The 22,514-nt window shown below is 50.5% G+C and overlaps 5 protein-coding genes across 5 annotated transcripts; 2 read left to right on the plus strand and 3 right to left on the minus strand.

The window, feature by feature from the left end:
* Positions 1–167: 167 nt before the first annotated feature.
* On the minus strand, positions 168–6,706 carry pksP (polyketide synthase alb1; the record flags this gene model as incomplete). The annotated part of the gene is made up of 3 exons (XM_056883946.1): positions 168–6,011; positions 6,080–6,368; positions 6,420–6,706. 3 exons carry the CDS (start codon positions 6,704–6,706, stop codon positions 168–170), a joined length of 6,420 nt encoding a protein of 2,139 aa, XP_056742224.1.
* Positions 6,707–8,386: 1,680 nt separating this feature from the next.
* Positions 8,387–10,911, minus strand: N7443_003891 (multicopper oxidase; the record flags this gene model as incomplete). The annotated part of the gene is made up of 5 exons (XM_056883947.1): positions 8,387–9,977; positions 10,034–10,159; positions 10,214–10,384; positions 10,435–10,661; positions 10,717–10,911. 5 exons carry the CDS (start codon positions 10,909–10,911, stop codon positions 8,387–8,389), a joined length of 2,310 nt encoding a protein of 769 aa, XP_056742225.1.
* A 1,797-nt stretch (positions 10,912–12,708) lies between these two features.
* N7443_003892 (putative SH3 domain protein (Cyk3)) lies at positions 12,709–16,778 on the plus strand (the record flags this gene model as incomplete). Its single annotated transcript, XM_056883948.1, has 2 exons — positions 12,709–16,233; positions 16,287–16,778. 2 exons carry the CDS (start codon positions 12,709–12,711, stop codon positions 16,776–16,778), a joined length of 4,017 nt encoding a protein of 1,338 aa, XP_056742226.1.
* A 2,671-nt stretch (positions 16,779–19,449) lies between these two features.
* Positions 19,450–20,829, minus strand: N7443_003893 (putative exopolyphosphatase; the record flags this gene model as incomplete). Its single annotated transcript, XM_056883949.1, has 1 exon — positions 19,450–20,829. The coding sequence occupies one exon, from the start codon at positions 20,827–20,829 to the stop codon at positions 19,450–19,452; it is 1,380 nt and encodes a 459-aa protein (XP_056742227.1).
* Positions 20,830–20,944: 115 nt separating this feature from the next.
* Positions 20,945–22,201, plus strand: N7443_003894 (1-aminocyclopropane-1-carboxylate deaminase/D-cysteine desulfhydrase; the record flags this gene model as incomplete). The annotated part of the gene is made up of 1 exon (XM_056883950.1): positions 20,945–22,201. The coding sequence occupies one exon, from the start codon at positions 20,945–20,947 to the stop codon at positions 22,199–22,201; it is 1,257 nt and encodes a 418-aa protein (XP_056742228.1).
* Between the last annotated feature and the right edge of the window lie 313 nt (positions 22,202–22,514).

Below are 22,514 nucleotides of genomic sequence, written 5' to 3' on the forward strand. Positions count from 1 at the left end.
GTACACCGTGATAGTAAAACAGGATAAGGTAAAGAATCCAATCGCCAAAAGAGTGGAAACAGTGAAATGAGATGAAAAGGGATACCAAAAATCACAATCTCCGAAAACCACCCAACTACAAACACAATCAACAATATATAGGAGAAAGGTAGAAAAATGCAGTTCACTTAGGCAGCAGTCTTCATCGCGTTCGCCATGAAAGCGGCCAATTCCTTGGCTTTCTCGCCACGGGTCATGGTGAAGTGATTAGCTCCTTCCATGATAGTAATGCCGCCCACATTGTGGGGCCCAACGAGGGTATCCCACTTATTGGGGCCGAGGTCAGTGCGGTTATTGAGAAGCCAGAGCATTTCACGGGGATCAGGGCTTCCATCTTCCGCGGGCTCTGGACGAGTATCGGTGGGCTTGTTGCAGACGCCGTCCTTGGCCCAGACCATAAAGGTCTTGGGGATCTTCTCTGCCAGCTTGCTATCGTTGAAGGGGAAAGGTACCGCTTTGTAGGCATCAAGCGAGTCGATGAAGGCTAGGAAGTGAGGGAGCAGCCACTTAGGCGGGGGAGCCTTGCCCTCTCCGAAGAGACCGATTGTATCGAAGAAGCGGTAGAGACGGCGAGGAAGCTTCTCGAGGCCAATCGGGAAGGGCGAGTCGAGAAGGAGCAGACGCTCAACTCGCTCACCTTCCTCGAAGATAAGCTGGCGGGCTGCGTCGTAGGCGCAGATGCCACCAGCTGACCAACCGCCGAAGTTGTAAGGACCGTGAGGCTGGCGACGGCGGATCTCAGCAACATATGGAGCAGTCATCTCGTCCAAGCTGTACTTCAGGTTCTCAGGAGTGCGCATGTACGGGCAGTTCAATCCGTATACACAGACATCGGGGGAGAGACCAGGGATTGTGGCGTAGGATGTGGCAGACCCAGAGCCATCGGGGAACAAGAACAGCTTTTGAGTAGCTGTCTTGGGGTTACCTTGCAGCAGAATGGATGTTGCAGGCGGGTGCTGAATAGCGGTGTTTGGAACAGCCTTGGGAATTGGGGCTGGGATCTCCTGAGGAAGACTGATAGGCTCAGGAACAGTGGTTTTGGGCTTCAAGTCAAGAGCGGTCTCAATTTCATTGACCGTCTGGTTCTCAATGAAGAACTCTCCGGAAAGATCGAGGTCCAAAGTCTCACGGATCTTACCGAGGACAGTGAGCGACATCAGAGAGTCCAGGCCCATTTCAGCCAGGTTCTCGTTTCCCTCGAGCTCATTAGGCTCAACTCCAATCTCTTCAGCTAGAATCTCACAAATCTGCTTCATGCTGTCATTCTGCTCGTAGGTCATGCTCTTCTCGTTTGCGGGAGTAGGAAGTCCACTCGAGTTGGGAGAAGAGATGTCTGTGGATGAAGCAGCAGAAGAGAGGTCAGGTTCGCTACCAGATCCGTCGCTGCTGCTTTCAGCAGGGTTCATCTGGGTCAGAAGCTGCTTGAAGTCTTTGATAGTGGGTTGATCCACAAAGATCGAGGATTCGAGGTCAAGACCCATCTCCTCGCGGTAGCGACCAGTCACAGTCAAGGAAAGGAGAGAATCAACGCCATAGTCCGCAAAGTTGAGGTCGTCGGTCAATTCAGATGTGGAAAGACCAACTTCCTCGGCCAAGATGTTAAGAGCCTTGGTGATAATACCTGGGCCAGCAGACTTGGGAGAAGGTGCAGCGCGGTTGGCTGTCTTCTTGGGAGCAGCCTTCGCCTTCTGAACGTTGATGGGTGCAGGTCTAGCCTTAGCAGCAGCAGGAGCAGCTCCAGCTGGAGGGAGAACAGTGTCGAGAATTTTCCGAGCCAAAGCCTGGAATTTGACGCCACCATAAACAGCAACAACATCTTCGCCTTCGAACATCCACACATCACCTGCCCAAATCGAGTTTTGCCATGGCTGCATGCGAACGTAGGTACGGTAGGTGACCTTGGGGTCGAACTTTTTCAAGCAGCGCATGAAATCCCACCCATGGTTTACAAACACCTGGTTCTTAGAGTCAGTGGCATCGCTGGCATTCATAATGAAGCCAGACAAATGACCAATGCTGTCGATCCAGAAGGGGTTGCGGTGGAAATTTCCGGGGGGAGCCTGGAACTTGACCAAAGCGGTAGCCTCGTGCTGTTCGCTGTCCAGAATTACTTCTTGGATAGACTTGTAGTTCTCGTCGTAGTCGACTAGGGAAGCAAACAGCTTGTAGACCATTCCGCGCTTCATGCGGTGGGCCTCACCAGATTCGGTGCTCTCCTGGAGGTGCTCAATACTTCTCTTGATGAGATAAGTGTTGCGCTTCCATTCCGCCTCGGCAACACTAGTGTCAAAGAACTTGACATGGCAATGAGCATGATCGATGATCTTCTTGCCTTCGGGTGTTACAGACCAGACCTGAATCAGAGCGTGTTCATCAGCCCAGTTAGCAGTGGCCGATACTCGGAACAGCTGCTTGCCGCCCTTTGCAATCATGGGCTTGGGCACAACCATGTTGCAGACGTCGAAGCCTCGTCCCTCCCAGTCAGGCTTGTAGGTCTTCACCAGATATTCGCCAAGCGTCTGAGCGATGTCGGCGTACAGAGACGATGGACAAAGAGCGGCGCCATTGACCTTGTGGCCTTGGATGACACGATTCAAATCAGGGTCGGCAATGTCATTCTCAACGACCACGGTCGCCGTCTTATCATCACCGCTAGTCTCAAGAACCTTCTGTGCAGCACATGTCAAGTAGGGAGTGACAGGTGCTGCTTCTGTAGCAGGAGCTGCCGGAGCACCCTTCAGCAAGCAGAAATTGTTGGTGTAAGGGATCCAGTAGTTCTTGAGATCCCATTTGTAGGCGGGAAGATAGAGTACCTCATGCACGTAGCTCCAGTCCTGATGATACTCTTTCCAGCGAAGATCGATACCAGCATGGTAGAGAGCCGAAAGGCTGTTAGACAGTACCTTCCAGGTATCCTCCTGGCGACGCAGAGATGCCACAGTTGTAGCCTGAGGACCGAAGGTCGACTTGACCATACCAGAGCACACGGGGTGAGAGCCAATCTCAACCCAGACGGTCTTGTCGTTCATCAGCTTGGCGTGGCGGGTGGCTTCCAGAGCAGCGAGGAAGTTGACAGTCTCCCGGCAATGACGAGTCAAATAGCTAGGAGCAAGGACCTCAGGGTTGGCCTCCTTGATCACATCTCCAAGCAGAGAAGAGACGAAGGGAATAGAGGGCTCGTGGAAAGTGACACCCTTGGCGACATCATTGAGGCTCTCCAGAATAGGCTCAACCTGGGCAGAGTGGAATGCGAAAGGCACCTTCAGCTTGGTAGCTTTAAAACCTTCGTTGGCGAGCGTATCAGCAAGCTTCTCAATCTCGCTAATGGCTCCACTAATGACAGTCTCGCTGGGAGCATTAATGCATGCTACCTCGGCGGCGTCCTGGTTCAGGTATTGCTTCACTTGGGCGACAGAGGACTTGACAGCCAGCATAGCGTGGGTTCCAACATGGCACTGCTCGGTGAGTAGCTGAGCCCGGCGACCGGTTAGGTAGATGGTGTCACTGGTCGTCAAAATGCCAGCAGCATTCAGAGCAGCGTACTCGCCTAAGCTGTGACCGAGAACAAAGGTAGGAACAACTCCGAGGGAGATCCAGAACTTTGCCAGAGCCATCTGGATACAGGTGGTTCCCAACTGGGTGACAATAGGGCTCAGCTCCTCGATCGGGACACTACCATCGATCAGAGGAATGATTGACGGGAAGCCTTGGCTTTGAGCAATGCAATCGAGGTGCTCGATGTGAGTCCGGAATTGAGAGTTGTTCTCATACAATTGACCTCCCATGGCAGTGTATTGAGCACCTTGTCCAGTGAAGACAAATCCAACACCGGGAGCGGTGGCGGAAACTGGAGTGATGCTCTCACGGTTGACGCTAGAGTCCAAGCCATTGCGGATTTCATCCAGCGTCGAGCCAGTTGCGGTAGCTCGGAATGGGTGGTGAATACGGCGCGCGGTGGTGGTGTAAGAAAGGCTAGCAAGAAGACTCTCCTCCTTGACATTGAACATATTCTTGTTCGTATCAATATATTGGATCAGTGCGGCAACGTTGTTCTTAAGCGCAGACTGGGATCTGGCGGAGACGGTAACGACATGCACAGAACGGGGGTCTTTTCCGCTGTGCTCGCGCAGAGGGCTATCCTCAATCAACAGCGCAGTGTTTCCACCAGCTGCTGAGAAGTTATTGACGAAAGATTTGCGTTTGCCACCCTCGGGGCGGTTCCAGGGAATGGGCTCCATGGCAATGTGCACGTTTCGTTGCGCCATGTCAGTGGGGAAGTTATGATTGATCTTGTTCTTAATTCCGCAATGGGGCGGGATCATGTTCTTCTGCATCATGACGAGCACCTTGATCAGGGCCGAGACACCAGAAGCTGATTCTCCGTGGCCAATGTTGGACTTAGCCGAGCCGAGATGAAGTGACTGAGCTGGACCACGGCGATAATCAGGAGCAAAGACCTCCAACACCGATTCCATCTCCACTGCATCGCCGGCTTGGGTTCCAGTTCCGTGCATCTCAATGTAGCTGACCTCCTTGGGGTCGATGTCAGCCTCATTAAGCAGCTTGTCGAAAATGAAAGACTGAGCGCCGGCAAGGGGACGGGTAATGGAGACAGCCTCCGCCGAGTGGTTGGTATAAGCGCCGCCAATGACACCGTATATGGGGTCATTATCCGCGTAGGCGTCCTCAAGTCTCTTGAGAACCACAGACCCAATACCATCAGCCCGGCAGTAACCATCGGCACCATCATCAAAAGTGTTGCAGTTTCCAGTCCGGGAGAGGAAGTGACCACGATCAAGACCAGCGTGGTTGTCCGGGTTGGTCAGGATATTGACACCACCTGCCACGGCAGAATCGCAATCGTTCTTCCAAAGGGAGTTGCATGCAACATGAATGGCAGCCAGACTGGACGAGCAAGCCGTATCGACGCTGACACTTGGTCCGCTGAACTTGAAGTAGTAGTTGATACGACCGGGAGTGAAAGCACGGTTGCCACCAGGGATGAAATAAGTGTCAATGTCCTGGCCGCTGTTGATCTCGCGGTAGTCATCACTGGTCATTCCATAGAACACCCCGACTCGGTTCTTCTGCGTGGATGGAGTGCTATCGGGAATGAAGCCGGCCATCTCGAAAGCCTCGTAGGCAGTGAGGAGGGCAAGACGCTGAGCAGGATCCGCCTGCAGAGCCTCGCGAGGTGACATGTTGAAGAATCGAGGATCGAACAGACCAGGCTCCTTGATCCAGCAGCCATATTGGACTTGACTGGTGTTTCTCTTCTTTCCGTCCATGTCGACGTGTGCTTTAACATCCCAGCGCTCCGGAGGCACCTCACGGTGAACATCGAGCCCCTTGTACAGGACATCCCAGAATGCTTCAGTGTCAGGAGCTTCGGGGAATCGTCCTGAGAGACCGATAATGGCAATCTTGGATTGCTCGGAGCGGCCAGTACGGTTGTCACCTTCTGCATCCTTCTTGACCTCGCCAATAGACCCATCAACCTCAAGTTGTGAGATTCCAGCCTTCTTTAATGACGTATACAGACTTTGTGTTGCGGTGCTGGCGATAGGAAGCAGGGTGCATTTAGAGCCTGCTGACTTCAGGGCTGAGGAGCATGAGTCGACAATTTTGTCCCAACAAAGCTGGCGCAGCAGAATCTCCTCGAGCGACACTTTCAAAAGAGCCTCCATACTTTGGGCCTCCATTGCCTTGCCTGTCTCGCCTGACAAGATCGGAATTTGGGGAACGTAGTTCTCGAACTCTTCTTTGGGCCAGGATTCCATGATTCGGTTAATATCTCTCGAATCATACAGATGATCGGCATGATAAGGACCATGAATTGGGACTCGGATGGGCTTCTGCTCCTTCGAGAGGCATTCATCGATGAAAGTTCCAAGGATGGAAGGTGGGCCACTAATAGTAACACCATTTTGGCTTATGGCACTGATATATGGCCGGGACACACGCGGCAGGGCCTTTGAGATGTTAGCCATACCAAATTTTTCAATTTTCCACAAGGAAAATTGGTGGAAAATGTACTTACTTTAGTCTGGGCGAAGGCTTCAATCACTTTCTGAGCCTCTGGCTCTCGGATTCCGGAGACCAAAACAGACCAGCTTGGTGACGGTCCCTTTGATTCCACAAGGTCCCGCACCTTGATGACAGATGCGCCAAGTCTAAGAGCCAGAACAACAGTCTGAACACCAACTGGGATAAGCTCTCCCACAGTTCGCGAGGAGCTTACAGCTGCGGAAGCAAGCTGGCCGGTGCAGAGACCAATGATGCAGCTGTCAGATCCAACAGGATAAGTGTGGCCAAGGTCACCATAGTAGCTATCAACAGTCAGATTGCGATACTTTCTTACTTCTTCTTCAAACACCTACTGGATAAAACTTCCAAGCTGATAAATAGTTGTCAACGCACTCTCCAAAGATGGATTCTGCCCGTGCTGTCGATATCTTGCCAGAAGGTCAATAATGCTGGTGAAACGAGGGAACATCTGTCGCTGCGAAGGTGACAGTCGACTGATTTCGGTGCGCAAAGCATGATAGCACTTCTGGAAGAAGGCCTTCAGCAGGGAATCATTCTTGGCATGAAGCAGGCGTCGAAGACCCGAATCAAAGTCGGCAGTCTGATCTCCGAAGAGATACACACGACCGAGGCTTTCCATTGTCAAGCCTGATGCAGTCAGGGGTGCAAAACTCTACGGAGAAAGAAGAGAAAAAGATTTGAAAGCCGGCGCGAATTGATGGGGTTAATACTTTATACATGTAACGATGGGGAAATTTTATATGGAAGAGATCGAGATCAATCGTAAGGCATCATTGGTTGATGGATCCGCTTGGCACATGGATCACATTCCGAGTAAAACACTTCGATCCTGTTTTTTCAGATCTAAGCAGGGCTAGATTGCGAGAAATGTGAGCTCTAACGTCTTCATCCATGGTATCCACACAGTATGGAGCATATATCGGGTAGCACTCCGGTCGATCGGGATTTGAAAGCCGCCTAGCCAAACCAATGGCACGGTTACTGTGGTCAATACTCATGTATACAGTGAAAATTTGCGAGCTTCCATCTTCGAGGAGAAGAAGAAATTGACGGAGCGGGCCTCGGCTTTGATCGGTTCCCTGGATATCCCTGATTGGACCCTGAGTTCAAACTACGGATTGACAAAGGTACAGGAAACCGATGATAGCTTCTTGTTGCCAATAGCTGTTTGCGGATGTAACAGCTACTGAACCATGCATAGGACTTCAAAATAGACCTTTGGACCATTGTCCATGACATATGTTCAATCCAAAGTGCCGGAAAGGGCACTCAATACAGAAAAAAACTGATCATCGTTGCAATTGTAGGTTGTTGTCGCCGCTTTCAGAAGGTTACACCCGTTGAGATCCATGACTCACGTGACTTCCGTGCCCTATGTACCTCACCTTCAAGGTTTGTCTCACGGTACGACTACAATGAGAATTAGGGGAAAGGCAGGGGCTGCAAGTCTAATTAAATTGCATTGTACTCAGGGGTGTCCTTGGTCACTGTTTCAACCGGTTTTTATGCAGAAAAACTTGTTGAAGCTTCCCATGTATCCAAATGTATTTCTAAAGTGTTGAGCTGTTTGGATGCAACAAAACACCAAAGGGTACAACCTCTGCAGATCTCATGCAGAAGAAGCACCCCAATGCGTAGACCCTCCCGTGGTACCATGCCAAGGCATGCGATACGTCATGACTTCCTACAGCGTCAAATTTTTTCCTCGATAGCAACGGAGGCCTTCTCTCCAGCCTCTGCAGATCATATACTATCTTGGCTAAGCAAAAAAAATGAAAGCGCGTGTCGTGGCGTCGATCGGATTCTAGAAAATTCTTCGCATGCACCGATCTAGACGTAGTGACTTAGTTTCATGCTTTTGGATGCCTCTGGCGAAGATTTAAGACGAAGAAAACAGTATCGGCCAAATGAACAATTATCAAAATGCGGACACCTGTCAATCTACTTAAGCTTTTGTCCTGGACCAGATAGGTTTAAGCCTCAACCAAGTGCCGGGGGGAAGTGCTAGTGTCAGACATTTCGAAGCTCACCCGATCTGTCATAGGTGGGCTAAGATCTACATCGATCGAGGTGGGTCCGCGGCAACGGACCGCAATTTCCGGAAAGAGTGTTGGTTAGAGCACTTTTCTGACGAACAGGAGTTAAAGAAATTAATGGATTAATTTTGTAAATGCTAAATTTTGGTATCACAGATATTATAGACCACCGAAAGTTGGTATGGCCAGTGAAATGCAGCACAGTGAAATGCAGCACATTCCAATGATCAATACAGTCCGATTTTGTAAGCAAGAGGGGTGAATTACCAGTGACGAGCCTGATAGTAACCGCTCCGGCGGTACGACCTCTCGATCGTCATATCGGGGACATCGCTAGCCTCTGCGATGACATCAATCACTTCGATTTTCTTTAGCTCAACTTCATGGTGGTGCTGAGGCTCATGCCAATAGCCATAGGGCTCCACATCATCATCTGTAGGGGTTGCCTGCGGGGTTGAGGGGGTCACTGGAGACTTGGGAGTTGCAGAGCTGGGAGAAGGCTGAGGAGAGTAGCTGGGCTGAGGAGAGTAGCTGGGCTGAGGAGAGTAGCTGGGCTGAGGAGAGTAGCTGGGCTGAGGAGAGTAGCTGGGCTGAGGAGAGTAGCTGGGCTGAGAGGAATAACTGGGCTGAGGGGAATAACTGGGCTGGGGAGAGTAGCTAAGAGGCTGAGTCGTAGTGGTTGACGCAGGCTTGGGGGTATAAAGAGGGGTAGCGGAAGGGGTTGGTGTGCGTGTGGGCTGAGGCTTTGAGATACTGCTGTGGGGGGGCTGTCCCTTGCCAGCGCCTGGGCTTTGGTCCTCACCAGCAGGGATCTGGGGCCATGCGTCAACACCGTCAAGAAGTGCAACCGCCATGCCGTTGGATAGGTGAGTCTCGATGTGACAGTGGAAGAGGAATGGCCCAGGGTTAACAACCTGGTACCGCACAATCATCCAAGTTGGGCCAGTGGGGCCATATGTGACAAAAGTGTCACGCATCTGAGGGTTGTCCAACTGGAAAAGCTCGGGATGCTCAGCGTAGGCCTCCTCAGTGTTAGCCCAGTTGAAGAAGCCAGGACCCGCACCAAGAATGAACCCCTTGTTGGAATGTTTGTGCATCACATGAGGGGCTTGGATGGAGGGAGTATTAGGCATGTTGCCTAGCTGCAGGAGAAGGTCAACCCAGGTGCCATTCTTGGTCTGGATGGTCACCTGATCGGCTAGGTTATACTTTGCATCGATGTCGTAGAGGATGGGGTCATCCCAGTTTGCCATCACATCGTACAAGGCATTTCCAGATGCAGTCCAGGTATATGAAGAGCCATAGCGACCGAGTGTCAAGTTAACCAGCTGGTCGGCGTGTCTTGGGATAGTGACCGGAGGGTAGGGCCTGATGCTCCTCTGATCCAATGCCTTGACAGAGCCAGATGTACTTCGGCCACCGTAGTCCACAAAAGGCTCGGAGGGATAGATGTTATCAGAGCCCTGGTAACGCATAGTCGCAAATCCAGAAATGACTTGGTCACCCTGAGTGTCAGGAACACGGATGGTGTAGTCCTTGTAGGGCTTGTCAAGCTTGACCATGGCCGCATAGCGCTCTCCGTTGAAGATGGGAACGCTCTCAGCTAGTTGCGGCTCAATGTAGCTACCATCAACTTCATAGATATACATTGGGTGCTCGTCGATGGAGAACATCAGAGACTTCATAGAGGCGGCACTGATAAACTTGAAGCTGACCCAGCCATGGTCGGCATTGACGGTAATAATTTCGTGCAATCCAGTGGTAGGCTTACAGCCAGCATTGAGACCTTGGGGAACATTGGCTTCGTTGGTCGGAGAGAAGTCACCTTGGGTTTCGTATATGTTGGGCAAGCATCTATAGGGATAAATCGTCAGCCTGAGGATTGCATGAATACCGGGAGATTGATTTACCCCTTATCGGTCAAGGGCTGGTTATCAATGGCAGTCTTGAGGTAAAATAGCTCAACACTGGAAATATTGTTGGTTCCTGGGCAATACACGGCACCGCGACCATTTATCAGAACACTATCCATGCAGCTATTTTCCCATTAGTGCTGCTATAGTGTCCATTGATGAGCAGTGGAGACTTACAAAATGTTTAAACCAGAGTCCCTCTGAACTTGTTGGTACTCCGCAGCTGTCAATTGGTCCCAATCCGACAGCATAACAAGATGAGGGTTCTTCTCTGCTTTCTTCATAGCCGCAATATCGGTGGGGTTGGTCGAAATCAGGTGGAACGGGTCAAGAGTTTCGGGACCCGGACTACAATTATTAGCACCATGTAAAGCATTGTTAGGCAAAAGAAAGCTGACTTGATCCAAATTGCGCCGTACAGGCCATCGGCCATTTCAGAGCGAGCATGAGCGTGGTACCAATAGGTTCCATATTGAGTGGCTTTCCACCGGTAGGTCCAGCTTCGGCCAGGCTCAATTGGCTTTTGAGTCAGACCAGGAACCCCATCAGACCACGGAGTGTTATGTTGCTCGATGCCGTGGAAGTGAATAGACGTATTGAAGGGCATGTTATTGTGAACAACAAACTAGGGCTTGTTAAAACGAGTACTCAGTGAATAGACAGAAACCAATAAATCTTACCTCAACATCATCACCTTGATTGATTCGCAATTCCGGTCCAGGGAATTGGTCGTTCATGAAAATCATCTCTCGGGCATTGCCATCGGGCGCTCCCTTTTGCCAAGTGAGGTTTAAGTCGAAGTGGACACTCTTTGCCCATGCCAAGGGCACCAGGCCAGAGGTGGCCAGGGCCAAGAGAGTCTTCAAGGGCGCCATCATGCTTGGTCGCGTCTTAGAAGTATAGACAAATGTGAAATGAGTTATGCAAAACCGTCACCCTTTGTCAACTAGGCCAAGAGTGAATTCTACAATACAGGAGCTCCTGGGGGAGGTGGCATTTAATATTCCAAACTATCGTCTGTCGAGGTATGCAGATCAGAGGCAGTCAATTCTTCAGAGTGCCACAATGCAAACCCATGAAAGCCCGCAAACATGTTTGCATTTTTGACACAACGCGGGGAGGCCTGCACTTGTTACATAAATCTGACTAATTTGCATAAAATGGCGATGATAGACTATTTGACTCCTGTTTGGAATGGCTGTGTGGCTGGGGAAGACTGGATTAGAACTAATTTTCCGTTTTCGAACAGACTAGGAGGACTCGGCCCGAGAGACCCCTCGGAGCCTCAGCCGAGTCGTGCAGCAAACTCGTGGGCTATACGAGCATTCATTGGACGGTATCCCGCGGAGAAAAAGCCCATGCAAGGGACAGTGCTCGACTTCCGCCTGCGGAAAACTGTTTTGATGTGGCTGGACATTCCTTGAATTTTACGGAATGTAATTACTACCCAAAGCGGTGCCTTCGGCATGGAACACCCTAACAGTGATTCGCCCGGGGCTCGCCCGCCATTGCTGTGGCCCGCCATTGCTGTGTAGGAAAAACTTTTCCGATAAAAGAAGCGAGCGTGAAACCTCCACACAAAAGTCGCAAAATTGATGACGATGGAATTTCCAAGGTCGGAAGTTTAAAGTAGGGTTTGGTTGGCACATTCGCATTGTTCGATCAGGTAAAAGATAACAGATGAACTGGACCTCTTCAGGGTGCCGGACAAGACCCAGCGCTGGATGGAGTATAGGTGGATTGATGCTAATCATGTGGGTATGAAAGGAATCCTGTCACCCTCTATAAAGACAATTTTCATAATTTGCGTGTGAAGGTAGCTAGATGGCCATCTGGATAAATACAGGGATGCGTAAGATAATTTACTCCGAGCTATTAAGCTCGCTAATATTGATCAGAAATTTGCATCGAAGTCTTTCATGTTTCTTTGCCCAGTTTCATTCGAAAAACCTTCTATTATTGCCGAGGGCTGTGTCTTGGCCCCCAAAGGCGGGGGAGGAGCGGGAGGTTGCTAGGGCCAAGTTGCGGCGACAATCAAACCATGGGTCAAGGGACGGGATGCATCTATGCAACCAACAAAAGAGCTTCCGGCGTATCAAATGGGTAGATCGCCTGGACAAGAAGCATCGATGTAACTCACTCCATACATCGACTAAGGGGAAAATGAGACACAGATGCCCTGGAAACCAGATGGATGACCTAAGCGTATTAAGCTTATCGATAAGACATTTCTCCGCCCGCTAGTCCCGATGCGGTCACCACGTAAACAACCCGACCTCAGCTCGGGCCTCACCGCAGGAACCTGGATTTCCCTTGATTTCTGTCTCCCCTTCCTGTCCGATTCCTTTGACAACTTCCGACTTGACAATCTCTTTCACCGCCTCTCCACAATGCTCGCTGCATGAACTTCCACCCCTGTCGAACCTCCCCCCATTCGACTGTCTTAGCTACGTCAGAACTTAGAACTATCACGAACAACACGGTCGACGATTGCTGCACAACACATATCTGTACCTAATTCGCTTGATTCGATACTATCGTGGCAGCGAACCCCCTTTCCAATTCCAACAGTGCTAGTGCGACCGGCCAAAAAAGCATCAGTCCCTCGCGATGGCGCTCAGCGCACCCCAGCTGCCATCGCGGTTTCCGTGTTGGTGTCGAGCTGTGTATTCATGGGGGGAGAAACAAACCGAGACTTGGGATTTGTCGAAGGAGATCTTATTGAATGCTTGAATGCAGGAGACGGACAGTGGTGGATGGGTCGCTTGCGGCGTGATAGACGTGCTGTTGGACTCTTCCCATCCAATTTCGTCGAGCTCATGAGCGAGGACTTCGTCCCAATTAGTCGAGACACCAGCCAAATGGTCTTATCTGGCTCTTCGCCCATTCATAACCCCACTTCCGCCCCGAAGAAGACAAAAACAGTGTTTCGAAAGCCTTTCCAAGCGCACAAGGAAGCGTTGTCTCCTGCTTCAAATCTAGCGAGGAGCGGGTCTAACACTCCAGTGAAGAGCTCAATACCTGCAACACCACCTCGTGATGGGGGTGGTATTCCTCGAAGCACGAAGCCCTTGCGCACTCATGCTTCTGCAGTCAAGAACCAAAGTCCCTTGTCGCGCCCAGTTTCAGTATCATCCCGCCACTCATCTCGCGGTGTATCCCCAGCTGTATCTCCTCGCGCGTCAATGGAGCCGGAGCGCTCGCCCTCTAGCATGATGCCTCGAGGCAGTGTATCATCTTCGCGCCCAACCTCCCGGGAAGTGTCACCGATGTTCTTGCAAGAGCGCGAGGCGTCGCCACCTCCACCTCCGCCTCCTCCACATCGCGTGGCTATTAGTCGGCCGCCTTCCAGATCCCCACAACCTCCCCAGCCTTCGCGCTCTCCACAAACGTTTATGTACCAACAAGCGCATTCGCCGCAGCCATATATGCATCAGCAACCGCATTCTCCTCAGCCCTACATGCACCAACGCTCACCCTCCCCTCAGCCTTACATGCATCAACGATCGCCCTCTCCCCAACCATACATGCATCAACAATCACCCTCTCCTCAACCATACATGCATCAGCGATTGCCCTCTCCCCAACCGTATATGCATCACCGGACGTCTTCGCCACAGCTGCCAATGCATCATCGGGCACCTTCTCCGCAGCCCCCGATGCACCACCACCGGCACCGAACACCCTCCCCACAGCCACCGATACACCGCCGTACACCTTCTCCTCATCCACCAATGCATCAATCGGAAGGTCTTCTGCGTTCCCCCCAGCCCCCCGCGCACACTCCAAAGCCGTCAAGGTCCCCCAAGCCTTTGGATATGAACGACCGTTATGTGATATTTGCGCGCACTCCGTCTCCAGGAGCGCTTTCTACACATTCGGCTGTCTCGGTTCAATCTGATGCAAATGGGAATACTCCTTCTCCTCTTAGAGACGCCATGGAAGATGTTATGACTTCATTGCAGGACATGGGTCTACCCCGCCAAGCTTCACCCTCGCCCCGGAATGCTCCATCACCGTCAGTTCCGGTGACATTTAACAATCCCTGGTCAGGAGACACGTACGATGATGACAAAACCCCACCAGGGAACAGGCGTCGTCCATTGACTTCCATGGGCTTTGATGGCCATAACCAGCAGTCTCACGGAGGATTGGTACATAGGAACAGTGTCTATTCACATGACTACCATGGGGACGGGCCTCCTCAACTGAACAATTATGTACAAAGAATGGAAAGCCGTCTTCGTCAACTAGAAGACCAGAATCGACTACCTGAAGATGAAGGACGGCCCATGTATGACGATGCACCGCCGCCACCTCCGCCCAAACATGCCACTTATCATCCACGACACAATTCCATTCCAGCACAGTACCCTCATCTTCAATCCAGGCGGTCTGGTCAAGACGTCCGAGGTGACATTCTGAACAGATCCTATACCAACAAATCAAGCGCAACCAACTCTAGTGGGGTTCAAAGTGTTGGCACACAAATGACCAACACTACAGACAAGACGAACCAGAGCATGATGAGCGGGGCCTCTGCTGGCGGCTTCAGTGCAACAAGCGCAGGAAGTTACGCAAGGCGTAATGGTGCTCAAGAGAGACCCAATACCGCTATGGATACTGTTCGTTCTCGAGGCTTCAGTGATGTCGGAAACATGGACCGCCCCGAAACACCCTTGACCGGGATCTCATATCACTCCAGCCACAACACTTCTCGACAAGGAGCGTCATCTGCTATTCCATGGTCGTCTGTTGATCACGACGCGGGTGACTCGGGTGGGGTGTTTGGCGGTCTTTCTACCCCCAAGACCAAGAAACAGGGCTTCTTCAAGAAGATCTTTGAGTCCGCGAAGACGGGTGCTGCTAGCGCAAGAAGCAGTATCTCCGTTGGTCATAGTGGTGGCCCACAGTCTCCTTCAAAGGGGCACAGGGTAGTTGATACGATATCCCCTCTTCTCACCTCACGGGAATCGGCTCGTGATAGTCCTCGAGATATGGGCCTCAGTGCTAGCGCTATTGACTGGGTCCAAGTTCGCCGTGACGTCAACCGCGCATCGTCTCCTAGTAGGAATGAGCGTATTGAACGAGCCGAACGCTGTCAGATGATGGATCATCCGGTTATTTACGCAGTTGAGGAACTGTATGACACCGCAGAGGGTGACGAAAGTATTGACGGTCTCCCAATCAGCGAGCCCACAAACTTTGACACCCCAAACCTGTCTCTTGTTGACAAGGGTGCCCGCTTCATCAGCAGCCTCCCCCCTACGACTAACCCCATGGGCCTTGCTCAAGGCTACATCACTCGCCCCTACAAAAGTGATGTTCAACGACTCCGTGCAATCTTCACATGGGTCAGTGAAAAAATTGCTTGGGAGGAGCCTGTCGATGGTCTTGATATAGATATCAAGAGAGTCCTACAGGCTAGACGCGGCAGTCCTCACGAAATCGCCCTTTTGGTGCACGAAATGTGTGGATCTGTTGGCATTCACACCGAAGTGATCCATGGCTTCCTCAAACAACCTGGTGATATGCTGGATCTGGAGAGTCTATCTCGTCCCAATCATTGGTGGAATGCGGTTCTGGTTGACGGTGAATGGCGCATCATGGACTCTGCTCTGGCCAACCCGACAAACCCGCAGAGAAGCCGATTTGTGACGAACAACTCTTCTGTTGCTGAAACTTGGTACTTCCTTGCCCGTCCACTTGATATCTGCTATACCCACGTTCCTCTTTACCCCGAGGAGCAGCACATTTGCCCTCCGATCTCTCCCGATGTTCTGTTGGCATTGCCAGCAGTGTCTCCGCAATATTTCAAGCTGAATGCACAAATTCCTGATTACGATACGAGTTTGATCCGAATTGAGGGACTGGAATGTATGCAGATTCGTCTCGTCGTACCAGCAGACGTTGAATGCGCTGCCGAGGTCGAGTCTCCTGCATTCGTCCGTGACGCCGACGGGGACTTCTTTGAAAGTGGTGACATTATACGCAAGCGAGCATTGGTGCAACCAGACTGGTTCCGAGGTCAGAAGAGGATCACTGTCAAAGCTGTTCTGCCAGGTGACGAGGGACAGGGTATATTAAAGCTCTATGCCGGCAAGAAGGGCCTTATGCACACCAGCCGAGACATTCCACACCCAATGGCTCTAGCTCTTCCGATAATGCACAGTGGAGAGAATCCACCTTACGACTTTGTGCTTCGCCATCCGACCCCCATGCCCAGCGCCATGATCTTTACATTATGCAGCCCCAATGTTCGCGCCTGGCAGTCAATAATACTTTTGTTTTCGCCGTCCGTCAACACGCCTCATCGCCCGGAGTCGCTCCAAAGGATGACTTTCCATCCAATGGACGTGACTCCCCATCATCGGTGTTCAATCGTCCCGCCAGCGCACTAAGCATGGTATCAAGCACTGCAGGTGGCTCAACCGTGTCGAGTAACTCGAACGAATTCTCCGCTTCCACCTCGGCCATATCATCTACCAGGTCGTCTTCCGGGCGTGACAAGCCTGCAAAGCTAGCCATTCAGTCTCCCTCTGGCAAGATTCTACGCCTCACCCGCAAGGCAGACCACATGATTAGCAATGACAACCCATCCAACTCTGTCACGGATGCTGCCGCAGAGGGTAGTGTATGGGAGACTGTGATCAAGATCGGCGAGCGAGGTACCTGGCGCGGTCTAGTGCTCGCCGACCGAGTTGCACGGTGGTGTGTGTTCTGTGAATGGGAGTGTGTCTGATAAACTATCTTATTTGAGTTGAGCCATCACGATAGAGCCTGCTGAGGTGGGTATTTGATCGTGATTTTTCTGTTTGCATATTTTGCCGCTTTCCATCGCGCCAGCGTTATCATCTTATGGGGTTTTCTTTTCTCTTTCCTTTTATCTACTGGCATTTGCATCAGGTTGGCTTAGAGCACTGCATATACTGCGTTCCATTTTCATTTTAGCAGACATATTTCCCTCCTGATCTCGGGTGTTTGGGGTTCTGTTAAGGTTCTTGCTAGAAAAGAAATAAATACGTTTTACACCTCGCATGGAGCATCCGACACCCACTTCTACCCTGTGATTCAAGGTATAGTGCCCTTTTACTTCGTTCCTGATGACTAGACAGGCCGACCAAGAAGAAATGATAGAAAAATTACTCTTAGTAAGTGGTGATAGCTGCCAATTTAGAGTTATTGTAAAAGAAGCCCTTCAGACAAGAGATTATGAACCAAGATCTATTTTCTGCGTCAGTCTGTAGATATGATAGATGCATATATCAGTGCGAGCAGAAGACGATGTACGTAGACTAGCATTATCTTGAACTCCGGAGATAAAGGTGATATTTATGGCTTCACTCTTCAATGGGCCCAACCCAGCACCAATAAGGGTTAGAGCTCGGGTATCAGGTAGCCTCGAGGTCATGGTATTCGCGAAGAAAGATTGAATCCTTCCCCTTTTTCCTTCCCGCATACCTCACGATTCCTCTCAAGGCTCTCTGGGAATCCCTTCGGCGGAACATCGACACTACCCAGCTCCGACTCTTCAATACCTTCCATCCGTCCGCACCCTGGAAATTCAGGGCTTTCGTGATCGAGGGGCTTATCTTTAACCCATCTTACGCCTCCTATATAGACACAATAAAATATGGCCCGTACAGACTTTCAATCATGACTTTTCTTTCTTTGTCTATTTGAAGGCCTTTGCTATAACATTATGGTTCGATCTACTCGCATAACAAACAGTAAATATATGATTTTCCCTGGAGGTTTTCTGTAGTTGCAGTTGTCCTGGTAGATTCTTTGTTTAGATTTACGTCTTAGTGCTAAACATGTCCAACGGGCTCGGAATTGCTGATGAATGAGTATATAGGGCAAACTATCTGCTTACCTCACATCACCCAGTGATAATATGGTGGAGTGGTAACTCAGGGGTTTAGAGTTTCCGATTGCAGCTAAACACAGCCGTTATCGGAATGTCAGGTGTTCGAATCACTTTCACTCCTTTTTTTGTTCAATTAATATTTTTAATCTGCCTATGTCGAAGACACTACCAGAGTCCCGAGTCCATTAAGTGTCTGACTCTGAACGACTTTGTCTATTTCTGCGGAACACAGGGGGATCTTATTTACGACTTTAACAGCTCATAACCCCATGAAGCCCTCTCTCACTTCCAACAATAAACCTCAGGAGTACCTGCGAGCAGGGTTGATTTGAGTCTGATCAGATCATGTGTATATTACAGTTAACTCTAGGTTAAATAAATTAAATTAGAAAGAGGTATTAAAAAATACAAGGAGCGAAAGTGATTCGAACACCTGACATTCCGATGACGGCTGCAAATACAAGCTGCAATCGGAAACTCTAAACCCCTGAGTTACCGCTCCTATTGATGACAAATCAATATCAATTTAGTACTACAATATTCGAGACGCCTGAGGCAGCATTCACTGTCGACGGCCTGAGCACACTTATGGTCCTTCAGACTTCTGAAGCAGGCCATGGCTTTCTCACCCCCTTAATCCAATTTTCAAGTTCTTCCTGGTTCATTTGAGGTTTCTATATACAGAATATCCCCTAAGCTGTTATCATTCTTGACAGGTCCGTCGTGATTGAGGCTGATGGCCCGACCGACGCCTCGCTTTCACTCGGGTCCCTAGGAAACCTAGCGTAGAGAGCTTGGCTTCCGCTTCTCCTTAGGAGAGAAGAGATTGCAATGAGCCCTTTCGAAGACAGATCCTGCGCCTGAAACAGTCCATATCATGGTAGTAAATTTATAGCGTACTAAATCTATCGGCTCGATCAAGCAGTCAGAAGGAGAGAAAACAAAAAAAAAAGAGGAGCGAAAGTGATTCGAACACCTGACATTCCGATGACGGCTGTATTAACACGCTGCAATCGGAAACTCTAAACCCCTGAGTTACCGCTCCGTAGTTGATATTTTCGCAAAAGATTTGTTTATATGATGTTCAACGTAACTGCTGTACTCTTGTAGTTCCACTTATCCGATGTTAGTCGCTGCTTTTCTCGAAATACATCATTATTAAAGTTAAGAATGTCAAATAAGACTCTTTATTCCAGACTAAATTCACAAATTTGAATTCTATCATGTTGCACAGACAATATGGAAAGAGATGGCTTACTACTCAAGGAATGGAATACCTTGGTACATTGAGATTGTTGTGACACATACGACAAGGACTACTTGGAGACCATTGTATTGAGGCGAAAGAGGCATACGATCCAGCCAGATAGGGCTCAGGGCATTGTATAGTGTTCACATAGCTATTGTCCTTTCTCAGTTCTCTTCTGATAAATGACTAAAAAGGAGGTCTTAATGCCACGGGCTTCGCAGTGAATGCATTTGGAAAATAGGAAAGAACCGCTAGAGCGGCCTTGAAGGCGTCCGGGATGCGCATATACTTGTATCATAAGCTGGTAACTGCTTTCCGGAGCAGCGGAGCGACTTGCTTTCTACTAGCAGTCGTGTTTGTCTGTAGCCACAGGCGTCTCCAAATATCCGCGTCTCCATCCAGCGTAGACCGAATCGCATGTTCTGTCGAATCATGGTACTCACAGTCCACTGGCGACCATCTCTCGAGACCGAGGTGGGGCCTTGTCTGCTCAACAAAGGCCTCTGCAGCCTTGACAGCAGCATCGCAGTCACACATCGCACAAACTAGCAGTTCTCTGGAGAATTCATCCTCTACAGAACTGAAAGAGGTCATGATGACCACTACATCCAGCTTTTTAGCTGCAGCAAATGCACGTACGCCGTCCAGAAACTGTTGAGGTGTACCCGCTTTCTCAGCGATCCAGCGGATTGGTTTGACAGAAGAGCAAAAGCCGAGATTGACGGATTCCCCAGATGAAGACTTTTCGGTCCATTCCTTGTAATCTCGATCAAGGACCTCATCCAAGGTCAACAAATCCAGACTGTTGGTCTTCGCAGCTTGAACCTGCTCGTAGAATGCCTCCGCATGCCATTTAGGGTCCTCCTTCGCAACCTGCTCGCGCAGGAAGCTCACAGCTTGGATATCAACATCCGTAACCTTTCCTTCAGCTGTCAAGTTCGACGTGTCGATCAGAATCGCGGCCAGAGCCAGCTTCGCGAGTTGTGCGTTTTCGGCGGACGATGCGTCTGCAGCCCAGAGACCACGTCGAACCAACTCATTGGCGATTAGGGAAGAACATGATCCTGGGCCCGTTTGTATTATCAATGGTTGGTTTTCAGGGAGAGCATCCTGGCTAGGCACGAAGTGCTCGTCAACGTGATGGTCGACACATCCCACCGTGCGGAAAGACACCTCGGAGAGACCAGCTACCGAGCCATGTCCCTTCTGCCCCTCGACGCGGTGTGGCATCGCGTTCCAATCGACCAAGGTCGCGTCTGCAAAGAGCTGTTTCGATATCGCATTTCCCCGAAGCCTCTGTGCAAAGTCCGCGACCGTGACGATGTGCTCACGCAGGAGCTTCCCCGCTGAGTCGGATGAATTTTCAAAGCGTTCGTCGGGGTTTAATGCAGGGAAAGTGGTGGACAGCCATAATGTGGTGACAAACTCCGGTCGCAGTCGGTATAGCTCGGAGCCGGCAGGCACAGTCGGGAGGTTGAGGAGTGGTATATGGGGGCGTGGGGTTGTGCTAGGGAGACGATTGCTGGCCCAGTACGAGTACACGATGGCGGAGATAATTGAGTCGAGATCGGCGGAGGGATTGCCCACGACGTAAATGGGAGGCTCAGATAGGGCTCCAGCTAGGAATTGGAGGTGTATCTGACGCGCCTGGCGCAGGAATTGGAGGAGAGTCATGTCGCTGAAGAGTTGAGGTTGTGTGGGCTTGATATGCGACTACGTCACCAGCGCGAAACACTAGATCCCCGCAATACTAGCGACGTTTCTACATAATCGACCAACTATCTGCAAGATGTTCCAAATGACCCCAAAGTCCTCTATATCTTCGCAGTTACCGAAGCTATCCAGAGCTGGTGAACAGTTGAAATCAATGGTTCAACTACCTGGACCATTCGCCGAGCTCCCTCGTCATCCCATCTTGTACAACCACTTTTCACCAATCCACCCACTACCCTCTCTATCGACCCCCTCCCAAAGACCAAAACAAGCCGGAATTAACATATATGCCAAGCGGGAAGACCATGGAGCACCACTCGCCTGTGCAGGCAACAAATACCGCAAGCTCGAATATATAGTGCCAGACATCTTGTCACCCACACCAACATACCACTACCACGAACATCACCCCACAACCGAGAAACTAAATGGCCCGGCAACCATTTTAGTAACCGAGGGTGCAATCCAAAGCAACCACACCGTCCAAGTCGCAGCACTCGCGCACACTCTAGGCCTCAAGGCCCTAGTCCTTCTTTCCCGCGGCACGGGCGGCGGGCTTCTTGCCAGTCATGACCAAGATGCCTTCGTAAGCTCAGGGAACGTACAAATCAACCGAATGCTAGGCGCTGAGGTACGAGTCCTAGAGGAAGGCGATCCAATTAGTAATGACGCCAATCCCGTCCTCGAGGAACTCCGCACGCGTGAAGAAAGGCCCTACTGGATCCCCGGCGGCGCAAGCCTCCACGCGCTCGGTGGGCTAGGATATGCGCGAGCTGCTTTTGAAATCGAAACACAAGAGCGTGAACTCAATCTCAAAGGATCAGGCCAATTCGATTATATTTTCGTAGCCTGTGGCAGTGGAAGCACACTCGGTGGGCTAATTGCCGGATTCAAGCTTGGAGAACCGGCGATTACCACGAGGCAGATAATCGGGGTTTTGAATTCACCTACCAAGCCGCGATCGTACCATGAGGCGCGAGTGTTGACATTTGCGAGACGGGCTGCGGAGCTGATTGGGTTTGATGGGAAGAATAGGCTCGAGAGTGAACATGCAATTATTACGGATGATGTGAGGCTTGAAGATCGGTTTGTGGGGACTGGGTATGGGATTTTGGATGCCGAGACTAAGGAGGCCATGGAAGTTATGGCAAAGTCGGAGGGTATCATTCTGGATCCCGTGTATACGGGAAAGGTAGCCAGAGCAATGATGCAGTGGGTGAGAGAACATGAGATACAGCAGTTTGCGCGGCAGCGTGAGTTGGATGAAGTGAATGTGCTGTTCATCCATACAGGAGGTCAAGCTGCGCTAGGAGCCTACGCAGATGTGATCTAGGGAATGAACTACCCTAGGGAAAGACAAAGACTCAAGGCCTGTTTAACAATGGCTGCATTCAACTAGTATTACACGGTGACTGGCAACAGCAAAAATCAAAAAAGCAGACTGCCTCATTCATCACAAACATAGCCGTAGCTGACATGGAAAATAGAATAGAACACACGACTTGAAAAAGGTAAAAAAACGCTGCAAAACTCCGCGGACATCGCCCGGTCCTGATCCTGTAATATGAACCCCTTTTCAGAAAAATAAACGCGATCGAGAGAATCCGATAAGAAAATAAAGCTCAAGAATGGACCTCTCGAGACTT

Source organism: Penicillium atrosanguineum (genome assembly GCF_028827265.1).
Source record: "Penicillium atrosanguineum strain IBT 20685 chromosome Unknown utg000003l_segment0_segment0, whole genome shotgun sequence".
In the NCBI taxonomy this organism is placed as follows: domain Eukaryota; kingdom Fungi; phylum Ascomycota; class Eurotiomycetes; order Eurotiales; family Aspergillaceae; genus Penicillium; species Penicillium atrosanguineum.